Source organism: Muscardinus avellanarius, assembly GCF_963383645.1.
Source record: "Muscardinus avellanarius genome assembly, chromosome: 10".
In the NCBI taxonomy this organism is placed as follows: Eukaryota; Metazoa; Chordata; class Mammalia; order Rodentia; family Gliridae; genus Muscardinus; species Muscardinus avellanarius.
Genome location: NC_137796.1, coordinates 98,194,390 through 98,207,080, shown reverse-complemented (window position 1 = coordinate 98,207,080; position 12,691 = coordinate 98,194,390). Strand labels below are relative to the sequence as shown.

The following is a 12,691-nucleotide window of genomic DNA, read 5'->3' as shown; positions in this document are numbered from 1 at the left end:
CAAAACCTCAGTTTTCTCATGTACAGAATGGGAACAAATCAACGCCTCTGTAATATAAGGGCTGAGGAAAACGCCTGACACGCCCTCTCCCCCAGTACGCTAGTGACCATTGGCTCACGCAGCAACCTGGGCGGAAGGGGTAAAGTTGAGCTGTAATTACCTGCTGGGGTTTGCGTGTCTCCCAGGGTCCCTGTGTTGGAAGCCTGGGCCTCGGGATGGCAGTAACCGGAGGTGGTGGGGCCTGTAACAGGAGAGGCCTACAGGAGGTCCTGGGGTCACTGGAATGGCTGCCCTTGAGAGGGACTAAGGTACTCTGTGACCCCTTGGGAGGGAAGAGGGATGTTAGGAAAGAAGCAGGCCTGGTCTTTCTCGCTCTCTCTCTCTCTCTCTCTCTGATGTGACCTCTTGCGCCGACACACACTCCTGCCCTAGCCCGTGGCTGTCCCTTGAACTTCTATCCTCTAAAGCTGTGAGCTGAATACACCTCTTTTCTTCCTAAGTATCTTGCCTCTGGTCTTTCATTATAATGACAGAAAGCTGATCAATGCAGCACCAGAGCTGCCCGCTGCTGGCCTTTAGGACCTTGCTCTCAGCCTTCTTTCTAGGTACTAGGTTTTCATTTTTACCTGCTAACCATTCCAGTTATTCCCAAACTCGTGTGTGTGTGTGTGTGTGTGTGTGTGTGTGTGTGTGTGTGTGTTACTGGTGATTGAACCCAGGGATATTCTACCTCTGAGCTACACCCCCAGCCCAATTTTATTTTTTATTTTGAAACACGGTCTCACTACGTTGCCGAGGGTCTTGTTAAGTTGCTGAGGCTGTCCTTGAACCTGCAATCCTCCTGTCTCAGCGTCCCAAGTACTGGGATTACAGGCATGCACTACTGTGCCTGGTTTTTCAAAGAGTATTCGTGAACGTAAAAGAGGACATACACCCCGTTAATGGCAGAAGACAGGCCACCCAGAGGGGCCGGAGTCTTTCTTTCTATCAGTACCTCCCAGCCTGCTGGGAGAGAAATGCCAGTTCTACAAACAGCTGGTGCTGGGCAGGGTCCATCTGAGCAGGGCCGGGCAGGGCTGGCAGCTCTGTTAAGGTTCGCGGCCAGGGTTGCTCTCCCGAGGGGCTCTGGAGTTGGCCAGAGGGCGGGCGAGGGCAGGCGAGGGCGGTACCTGCTCCTGTGTGAGACAGAGGACTCCAGCGGTCCTGGGAAGCAGCTGTCAGACCCCCAACCCTACCCAGTGCTCTGCTCCTCACCCACCTCTTTCCTTTGAACTCAGACCCAATGTCCCAAAGAAGATGTTTCTCTGGTCCGTGAACCGCTTTCCCGCCTCCTACAGGAGGCGGAGGCGGAGGACGATGCACCTGGCCCGGGTTTCCATGGAAACTCGATCTCCCTTCACCTCTCCACGCGTCTCCCTCATCTTCGGATCCCCGCTCTTCGTGGAGACACGGACGGCTGTGATGTGTCTCGCCAGGTTCCCTCTGTTCACAGCACAGCCCGGTGCGAGCCTGGGAAGGCCAGCTGCCCCCACCTTGCAGAAGCTGTGTGCAGACTGCACGCACCGTTCCAGCAACCTCCGTCAGTCCTCTGGGGCTGTCACCCGGCTTCTAGAGGAGACAGTCCATGGGGTGTTGGATCCAGGACCCCCAAAGACCCCCAAATCCACAGGCGCTCAAGTTCATATATAAAATGCCATTCTATTCACTTAGAACCTAGGCACTGCTTCCACTTTTTACTTTAAATAATGTCTAACCCAGGTGTGGTAGTGCATGCCTGTAGAATCCCAGTACTTGATTGAGGCCAAGAAAGGAGGATTGCAGTTTAAGGCCAGCCTCAGCAACTTAGTGAGAGCCTGTTTAAAAAAAAATAAAAAGGGCTGGCCGCCAGGCGTGGTGACACACGCTTGTAATCCCAGCACTTGGGAGGCTGAGGCAGGAGGATCGCACAGGTTCGAAGCCAGCCTCAGCTACTTAGTGAGGCTCTCAGCAACTTAGCGAGACCCTGTTTCCAAATAAAATATAAAATAGGTCTGGGAGTATAGCCCGGAGGTAGAAAGCCTCTGGGTTCCACCCTCAGTACCACCAAAAGATAGAGTGAGGAAACACAGCCCAGGAGGCATCAGTGAGCTCCTGGATCCAGCTGTGCCTGAAGCAAGAACTTCCTGTTGCTTAAACCAGTTGGCATCAATTTTCTGTTGCTTGCAAATGAAGAGGCTTAAATGAACCCTTGTTTTTTGTATGTTTTCTCTTCTCAGTCCTTGGACTAATATGCTTTAATGTTTTAACTGCTCTTCCTTGTGGGACCACGTGCTAATGTTACAGTCAGCGTGACTGCACCCACTGTGGCGGCCTGTAGTTTTCAAAGATGGCCGCACTGTATACCACGGCCTACCAGCTCTTCATAAAATGTAACTAACTCTCTCTCTTAATATGACAGAAAGGATTCCGTGGGATTTCTGAGGATAATGGACAGAAGCGGAAGGAGACAGCTTCTCCCTGGCCCTCTCGTTCTTGCGATGGCTGTGCCGGGAGCCCTGCCGCCATGCTGTGAGGAAGCCCAAGCTACTCCACAGGGAGGGGCCACAGAGAGCCGGAGCTCCCGCTGCCAGCCAGTGGCGACCACCAGACAGGGAGGGAAGAAGCCTACTACGAGGACTCCATGTCCCTGCCGGGGGAAGGGGGGGGGTTCCAGCTGAGGCCAGGAGCTTATCAAGGAGCAGAGATAAGCCTTCCCTGCTGGGTCTGCTCTGAATTCTATTGAGTCGCGGGGCTGGATAGTTACGCAGCAATGGTAGCTGGAGAGCCCTCCCGCCCTCCCATCCCGCACCTATGAAGGAAAAGATAACGCGAATGCATGGCACAAATAAATAATCTTTAATTTCAATAAATAGCTCCCTATCACACCAGACATTATGCTGCGGGAAGAGGTGGAGAAGCGTCCGACAGGGAAAGAGAGATCTATGCTAATTACACTAATTCCTTAGCACTTGAGACGCGACTAGGGTTCCCACGTAGACACAAGGCTCCCGGGAGGAGGGTTTCAGGAAGGGGCAACTGCAGAGGGGTTGGCCATTTTAATCCATGTACCAGGTCCTTGGTGGGTGATAATCGCCACGATTTGTCCCCAAAAATGTTAGCTACCTTTGCGTTTATCAGATTTTTTTTTTTTTTGTACTGGGGATTGAACTCAGGGCCATTCCACCTCCAAACTACATCCCCAGACCTATCTTATTTATTTATTTTTTATTTTGAAACAGGGTCTGGCTAAGTTGCCAGGAGCCTTGCCAAGCTGCTGAGGCTGGCCTCAAACCTGCAATCTTCCTGTCTCAGCCTCCCAAGTACTGGGATTATAGGCCTGTGCCACCACACCTGGCTTGCTCTATCAGATTCTATATTCGCTCGACACGCACACACACTACTGTTACCCAAGGTGGAGTTTTGGACAGACGGGAGGACTCTGGTGAAATCTCACTGAATGGGCGAGGCAGAGAAAAGGGAGGGTTGAGGATGGAAGTCCTGGGCTTCACCGTGCTCCCCGGGAGGACACAGAGACACACAGTGTTCACCCATGACATCACATGCAGAACGAAACACACACACACACACACACACACACACACACACACACACACACACGGAGGCTCCTGGCATAAGCTATCAGGAGGATGAGTTCAGTGAAGCCAGGAGTGGTTTCTTACTCCGGGATATTTTTTTTTTTTTTGTAGCTATTTGGTTTCTCCAAATAGTTCTAATCTGTTTATCACATTTACTAAAGAGGAGATGGCAATACTTACACCTTTGGAGAAAGTATCGGGCTGGAAAAGACCCCAGGGAACAGCAGCCCGTCCAGCAGCTTCCTGGTGGCCCCGCGTTTGGGCGCCGGGGAACCAAGCCCCCCACACACTGGCCACACTCGGGGTCAGTTTAGTGTGGATGGAGAGTGGCTCCCTTTGGGAGGCCCCTTCTCCCCGGAGGGTTGAAAGTGCGCCTTGGGCCAAGGCTTCTGGACAAGAGCAGGCACCGCCACCAAGTGCCCCGCAGAGCCCGCTCAGCTTGGGACCTACCGATGGGGCTCCTGGAGAGTCGCACGGCCTCCCTCTCATGTGATCAGGAGCCAGCGTCCTCTCCGTTCTGAGAGGACTGGGGTGCATGTGTGGAGATGGAGTGTGTGCAGATGTGGATGGACAGGGACGCGACGGGTCTTATTCTGTCTTTTTTTTTTTTTTTTTTAGAGCACGGAAGCGGCCCTCGGCCTCAGGTCACCTCCAGGGAGGCGGGGGACACGCGGTCGCACTCGGCGCGGGTCCTCAGGCTGTGCCACTGCTCCACGGCCGTGCGGTGCGCGCTGAGCATCCGGCGCCAGTGGTTGGACTCCGAGGGCCCCGAGGAGTACTGGCCGATCACGATCCTCCCGATGAAGTCGTTACTGGTCTTCATGTTGTGGCCGAACACTGGCGAGGGAGGAGGAGGAGGAGGCAGGGAGGACAGAGGCCGTTAGTCCGCACGCTCGTGTACACAGTCACCGCTCTGCGGTGGACGCTGTTTCTTTTCATGGTGACAATCCCCTGACTCATCTTTCTGCTTGTCTCTCTGCAATGGCCGCGTGGCCCTCACCACCTCAGCCCTCTCCCACTTCCAGCCCTCGGGGGGCTGCTCCTCCCGCCACGCTGACCACACACTGAGGTTCCGCCCGCGCTGCCCGGGCTTCTCTAGGAACAGGGAGCTGCGGCCCAGTCAGTGGAGCAGTTTCTCACCAGCAGCACCGCTGGCATTAGTGGGGAATCCTCTGCTGTTCTGTGCATCTTAGGGTACTTAGCTGCCTCTTTGGGCTCTACCTGTCAGATGCTAGTGGCACCCTCTTTCTTAAACTGCGGCATCCCAAGATGTCTCCCGACATGGCCACATGTCTCTTGGGACGGGAAATTCATCCGAGACCCGCTCTTAAGCTCTGAGGTCCGACATCCTGAGGGGAATCTCAACTCCATCACTCGACAGCTCAGGGACTCTGAGATGAGCAAGGGAATGTCTCTGAGCCTCGGTCTGCTCGTTGGTTCAAGGGGATCTTAAATCATGTTTTTCTCACAAGTTATTAAAGCTCTCGGCACACAGAGCCCGGCGAGTGCAGGCCGCCCAGGAAAGGTTATATTGACATTTTGATCCTAAGTTTCTGTTGATTCTTTATAAAAGAGATCCTGGATTCCCCTGTTCTGTGCAACAGAGGCAGGTTTGCTGGGAGGCACGGCAGAGCCAATTTCGTCCACCCTGTGTGGATCTGCCTGCCCCGTGGAAGGCTTCTCTGTTAATTCCAGCGCAAGCTTAATTTGTGTCTTTTGAGCCCTAATGAGATGGTTGGTCTGATTTATCTTCCTGGCCAAGTGCTGCCTCGTTCTCTATCTGCATGTGGGTAGCCCACACGTGCCATCTTCCTAGTGGGGAAGCAGGCTGTGTCTGTGTTACAAATGAAGGGCCAGGGAGAGGGAACTAGCTGGGATTCACCCAGCGTGAGCTGAGCAAAGGCAGGCTGGACCCCAGGAGGGATGCCCATTATCAAATAAAAAGGCTAGGATGTGCAGCTCTGAGCGTGGTGTTAACGAGCCTCCGCTCTCCCCTGTGGGGGTCACACCAAGAGTTTTCCAAAAGAGAAAAATGAGGGGCGGGGGGGGGGGGCGGGGAGTGTGAAAACAAAAACAAGAATCCCAGATTAGTGAACCAGGACGAGATGGACACTAAGCCACCGGGAGTGCCCTGGACTTTTCGGCTCAGTGGGGAAAAATTGGACTGTGTATATTTTTTGTACATTTGGTAATGTGCTCAATATGCCTAGACGGACCTCATTTACGTGAAAATCCCTTAGGACACAAAGGAAATACAGAAATGGAATCTTTGCCTAATAAGGGAAATTGTTAAGGACTCTAATGCATTTGAAAAACGTCTAAAAAATAGGTGGCACTCAGGACTTTTCTGAACCACGCCTGCGGGTAATGAGTCTCACCAAGTGAGAACAAGTTAGCAGCGTCTCCCTCCCTGTGGACTTCGCATCTAAAATGAGATACTATTATGAGACCATTTTAGGCTCCACTCCGTTTTCTCCTCTGGGGGCCGCATGTTCTGTCCTTCTCTGTCTCTCTAAAGCTCAAGAATAACAAGAAACAGCAACATCCCTGCTAAACAAGCAAAGGTTTTATATCCTTGGGAAAGGGGTTTTAAGAAAGAAAGGAAATCTTGAGCCAGCGTGGTGGCGCATGTGTGTAATCCTAGGACTTGGGAGGCTGAGACAGGAGGATTGCAGGTTTGGGGATAGCCTCAGCAAGTAGTAAGACTCTCATCAACCTAGCAAGACCCTGTTTAAAATAATAATGATGATGATGATAATAGGGCTGGGGGTGTAGCTCAGAGGTAGAATGCCCCTGGGTTCAATCCTCAGCACCACAAACAAGCAGTCAAACAAACAAAAAGACAAAGGAAATCTCAAGCATCCTCATATGCTGTTGGTAGAAGACCAAGTTCGATTCCACTTTTGGGGTATCTGTTCCAAATAAAAATGTCATAACTTGTGACCCAACATACCCACTTCTGTAAGAACGTGTCCCACTGAACTGTCTGAACCCGTGGACAGAGATCCACAACGGACAAGGATATTCTGTACAGCAGGAGGTGGCCGAGTAGAACCTCTAGACCAAATGTGGTCCATCGCCTGTTTTTGTAAGTAAAGTTTTATTGGAACCCAGTCAAACCTATTTACTCACATAATGTGTTTTCTACACAGGGCTGCTGTGCAGGGCTGTGTTGATGTCTTAGTCTGTTTGGGCTGCATAAACAACAGAAATTCATTTTCCGTAGTCCTGGAGGCTGGGAAGTTCAGGGTCAAGGGGCTGACAAATGTGGACTCCGGTGAGGGTCCCTCACAGAGGGCATCTTCTCCTGTGTCCCGATGTGGAGGGAGGAGCAGGCTAGCTTTCTGGGGTTTCTTTTAAAAGGGCATTAATCCCTTTCACCTCCCAAAGGTCCCAATTCCTAATACCATTGCCTTGGGGTTAGGATTTCAGTGTATGAAAGGGGGTGGGGCCAGAGAAACATTTAGACCATAGAGTAATTCAAGTGATATTATGTGACCCTCAAACCTTCAACTATTTACTATCTGGCCCTTTATAGAGAAGTTTGTTGAGCCCTGATATAGGGCATTGTCTGTAGGAACGAAAAACTGGAAATGAGAAAGTCTCGCCAGGAAGTGTAGCTCAGGCTGTCACCCCAGTCTCCCTGGGCACCCAGGAAGTCTAATATCCTAATGTTCTGTGGACACGTCCCACCTCGAGCACCTGTAGCCCGGTCCGGGCCATGACAGCCTGTCTCTGCAGACAGTGCGTTGATGGTGGACCACTCGATATCAGCCTGACCTCAGAGGGGGCTGGAGACCAGGGTGGACACTGAGATGGTCAGCCATGCCTGTGTGACCAATCCCATTAAATGTCCTGGATGCTAAGGTGGGAGTGAACTTCCCTGGCTGGTCACACTTTGACCAGCGCGTGGCCAGCCACCATCACTGGGAGATGGAAGCACTGTTATCTCCAGTGGCAGAGGATGACAGGCCGCTCTTACACCGTCTCTCCTTGGCTTTGTCCTGTACACCTGTCTCGAGCTGTCTGGGCAACTCTCACAAAGTGCCATAAACCAGCAGCTCATAGACGACAGACACTGATCTCTCACAATTCTGAGGCGTCCAGGGTCGAGGTGCCAGCACGTTTGGTGTCTGGGGAGGGTCAGCTTTCTGCTGCATAGCTGGCGCCCTCTTACCGGGTCCTCCCACGGTGGACAGGCAACCTCTTTTTTTTTTTTTAATTTTTGGTAGAACTGGAGATTGAACCCAGGGGTATTCAATCTCCAAACTATACCCTCACCACTTTCTTTTTTTGTGTGTGTGGTACTGGGGATGGAACCCAGGGGCCTTCAACCCCCGGGCTACACTCCCAGACCTATTTTGTATTTTATTTGGAAACAGAGTCTCTTAAACCAGCTGAGGCTGGCTTCGAACCTGCGCGATCCTCCTGTCTCCGCCTCCCAAGTGCGGGGATTACAAGCATGCGCCACCACGCCCGGCTCTATTTTTTATTTTGAAACAGGGTCTTGCTAGGCTGTTGAGAGTCACGTTTCGTTGCTGAGGCTGTCCTCAAACCTGCGATCCTCCCGTCTCAGCCTCCCAAGTAGTGGGATTACAGGTGTGCACCACCACACCCAGCTCAGGAGGCTCTTTTGAAAGGCACTAGTCCCGGGCGTGAGGGGGGAGCCCTCACAGTTTAATCACCACGGAGTGTGTCCTATTGATGATTAGGATTCAACAAGAATTGGGGAAATAAACATCCAACCACAGCAGCAGCCTTTCACTTGCCGAGTTTCACCTGAATCCTTCTGCCATCATAAACTTGCTGTGCGTGCAGTAGCTTTGCTGAGGTCTGTGAATCCTTTTAGCGAAGCGTTGAATCTCAGGATGGTTTAAGGACCTCCGGGACCGCAGACCCCATTCACCAAGGGTCTCTGCTCTTCCTCCGTCTCTGACCTCACTTCCCCTCTCCTGGGGTCACCTCCCTACCCGCTCCCTCGTATCTGAGGATCTGTGGACAGGAGGCTCCAACGGGGAGCCTGGGGAGGGCTGGGCCAATCGTTCTGATATCACGGCACCACGGAAATCCACAGTACTGTCAAAAATGAAACAGATCTACAGACCCGAAAGGGAAAAATCTCCAAGATACACTGCTAGGAGACAGAGGCGGGTTGCACAACAGTATATGTAAGCACAATCTCTTTTCGTTGGAAGGAATGTTAACAGACACAAAGAAAACAGTATCTGGAGAAACAGCAGTTCGCCCAACTGCGCAGAGTGGCTCTCTCTAGTCGGAAATTTCCACTTTCTGCATTACATAAGCATGTACAGTTTGAACTTCTTATAACAAGTACATATTATTTTGGAAGAGAAACAAAAGAAAAAAAAAAGTTGGTATTAGAGAATCCACATCTAAATCGCCAGAAGGGAAAGAGACGGAAAGGAAGCCTAATATCCTACGCGCCTCATCCCAGTTTGCAAAGTAACTTGGCTGGTGAATCATTTGGCCCAGGGAGGTGGGAGCCTTCCAGTGACTCAGCCTGTGGAACGGGAAGCCGTCCCCGCTCCGGCCCTCCGAGTTAACTGGCAGGCATCGCCACTTGCAAACGACTTGGTAAAGTTACCAGCACTCTTTATTTTTATTTTATTTTTTTTGCAAAAGCCCACGGTCTCCAAGCCTCTTTCCAGTGTCTGTATAACTAATCTTAATTCTCTGTTCTGTCTAACCACATACTCCTTCGAATTTACAGGGATGGAAAATCTTGAAATTCTCCCAGGCAACTTTTATTATAGAAGTCATTAGTTTTTGTCAGCTTCGGCTTATAATTTGCATTTTTAAACTGTGGGCTTTTGCAAAAAAAAAAAAAAAAAAAAAAAAAAAAGAGTGCTGGTAACTTTACCAAGCCAGATACCCTGCCGTCTCCGGGCCTGGTTTAAGGAAACCAAGTCCCATGGCCAGTGGGGATAAAATTTGCGTTATTTGAAGCAAATAGCCTGTGAAGGAAGCCGATTCCTTGTAAACAGATCCCCACATTCCTTCTCTTTGGAAACATTTATAAGTAAAAACTTTAAGACATCTCCTTGGCAAATAATTTCTGCTGATTGTTACGGGCCCTCCCCTCATTGGAACAGAGACATTAATATATTACGGCTTAGTGGAAATGCTCTAAGTCTACTCTAAGTCTTCTGGAAGAAGTTTTCCAACAGTCTGTGGGACCCAGAATAGGGGAAAAAATCTGGTCAGAACGGATGTCACATAGTCCATGGAGACGAATCCACAGGACTTCTCTAAGAACCTGTTTGCTCTTCCTGGGTGCAGACATAATCTGAGAACACTTGTTGCTGTGGCTTCCTGTGGGGAAACTTGTTCCTTGGCGCATGGGTGTTGAGTTGGCGGGACCTTTAAAGGGCGGGGCTTAATGGGAGGCTTTTAGGTCACCGGAGGAGGGGTTGCCTTCGGAAAGGAGTAATAGTTCTCATGGGACCTCTGTTAGCTCCCGCAAGGCTGAGTTGTTAGAAGAAAGGAGGCCCGATCCCTGAAGCTCTCTGGCTTCCTGTGACCCTCACTAGAGGGTACACAAATGTGGGCACTTGATCTTGGACTTTTTGCCTTACAAAACTGTGAGCCAACAAACCTCTTTTCTTTACAAAGCCCTCAGGCTCAGGTATTTTGTTATAGCCATAGAAAATGGACTAAATATATTTGGTTATCTGGCTTCTCCATCTGGAGAAATTTAATATAGCAGGCTGTGAGTATCAAATACAAACAGGTACAATACAGTGGGGCCATTTGGGAAAGGGAAGGCACCCCTTTACGTCTTCAGAGAGTTGGAGGATATTTGCTGGTAACAAATTATTTTTTTGATTATGACTTTTGGCCGGGCGTGGTGGTGCACGCTTGTCATCCCCGCGCTTGGGAGGCGGAGACAGGAGGATCGCGCAGGTTCGAAGCCAGCCTCGCTGGCTTAAGAGACCCTGTTTTCAAATAAAAATATAAAATAGGTCTGGGAGTGTAGCCCAGAGGTAGAAGGGCTTCCAGGAACCCCAGTACCACCAAAAAAAAAAAAAAAAAATTTATAACTTTTGAGTGGGGTTCAGTGGCAAATTCATGTGATTCCAATTCTTGGGAGGCTGAGGCAGGAGGCTCACAGACTCCAGGACAAACTTAGCAATTTAGCAAGACCCTCATCAACTTAGCGAAACCCTGTTTCAAAGTAAAAGTTGAAGCCGGGCGTGGTGGCGCACGCTTGTAATCCCAGCATTCGGGAGGCTGAGACCGGAGGATCGCGGTTCGCGGCCAGCCTCAGCTACTTAGTGAGGCCCTCCGCAACTCAGTGAGACCCTGTTTCAAAATAAAGAATAAAAAACAAAACTAAAAATAGGGCAGGGGGCGTAGCTCGGAGGTCGAATGTCCCTGAGTTCCAACCCCAGACCCACAAAAAATAAAAAAAATAATAAAAGTTGAAAAGGGATGGGGTATAGCTTAGAGGTAGACTGCTCCTGAGGTTCAACCCCCCCCCCCAGTACAAAAAAATAAAGGAAAGAAAAAATATAACTCTGAACTTATAAGGAAGCTCAGTGTTCCACTAACTGGGTCAAAATAAGTCTGAAAAGTTTTATATTAAATACCTTAACATTTTTAAGCATTTTCCCCCTTTTGGTACTGGGGATTAAACCCAGGGGCATTCTACTACCAAGCTACACTCCAAGCCATATTTTATTTTTAATTTTGAAAAAGGGTCTCACTGAGTTGCTGATGCTGGCCTAAAACCTGTGGTCCTCCTGCCTCAGCTTCTCAAGTACTGGGATTACCGGGTCTGTGTCACCAGGTCTGGCCATTTTAGGCCTTTTTAAAGTTTAAGGGGAAAGTGTCCCATATAAAGAAAATTCTCTCATGCAAAACTCTTCTAGTGCCCCTCCTCCAGTGATTATAAAATAATCCACAGGAAAATGTTGTCCATTACCAGTATTGTCTCTCTAAAGTGTGTGTGTGTGTTATTGGAGACTGAACACAGGAGCATTCTACCTCAGAGTGAGTGACACTCCAGCCATTTTTATTTTTAATTTTGAAACAGGGTCTCACTGGGTTACTGAGGGCCTCACCGAACTGCTGAGGCTGGCCTCCAATCTGAGATCCTCCTGCGTCAGCCTCTCAAGTACTGGGATTACAGACACGGGCCACCACTCCAGGCTCTCCCCAATCTTTATGAATCTCACCACCCTGAAGGCTACAGTCTCAGAGAATCGCACTCCGTGGATGTGGGTACACCCAAACCCAGTTCCCTTCCCCAGTGTATGGATGGACACAGCCTGGCTGTTCCACCTTCTGGAATTTTGACCGACATACCTCTACAGAGTTGCTCACAATCTGTCTCCTTCTGTAGTGCCAATCACCATAGCAACTCAGGTTAGGGAAACAGCCGGCGAGGCAAAGGCACCTGCCAGGTGCCGACAAGCCTCAAAGGAGTCACCTTGCTTTATTAAGCACCTACCATGTGCCTGGCCCAGGGCTGTGGACTAATCACAGAATCTTCACAAGGGAGAAAGGTTCTTTCTTTTCCTCTCTCTTCCTCCTCCCCTCTCTTCCTTCCCTTCTTTTTTGTGACACTGGGGACTGAACCCAGGGGCATTCTACCTCTGAGCTACACCCCCAGACCTATTTTATTTTGAAGGAGGGTCTCACTAAATTCCAGAGGGCTCTGCTAAGTAGCTGAGCCTGGCCTCGAACCTGTGATCCTCCTGTCTCAGCTTCCCAGGTACTGGAATTACAGCCAGCATGCCCATCTAGAAAGGTTATCATTGTTAGCACGGTGGACATTCTGGGCCAGGCCATTGGGTGTTGTGAGACGTTGTCCCGAGCAGCACTTCTGGCCACTGTCCACCGGCCACGAAAGGCCAGTAACACACACGCACATGCACGCACACGCACACGCACACACTATCATAACAACCCACAGTATCTCTGACACTGGCACCCAGTGGACAGCCCCTGATCCAAGGCAGATGCTTGGAAAGACAGAGGCCCAGCGGGTGAGGGGAGTCCACACGTTCCAGACAGACGTGAGCCCGAGTGAATCAGGAGCAAGCCGAGGCTCT

The 12,691-nt window shown here is 50.5% G+C and overlaps 1 protein-coding gene across 1 annotated transcript in view; it reads right to left on the bottom strand.

Annotated features, from left to right (window-relative positions):
- Positions 1-4,254: 4,254 nt before the first annotated feature.
- The window catches only part of SYT17 (synaptotagmin 17), a gene marked incomplete at its 3' end in the record, with an annotated part of 68,637 nt that continues 60,200 nt past the window's right edge, over positions 4,255-12,691 (bottom strand). The window contains exon 8 of the mRNA XM_080703439.1: positions 4,255-4,451. Within this exon, the coding sequence (XP_080559565.1) occupies positions 4,255-4,451 (197 nt within the window). The remainder of the gene's footprint in view (positions 4,452-12,691) is intronic.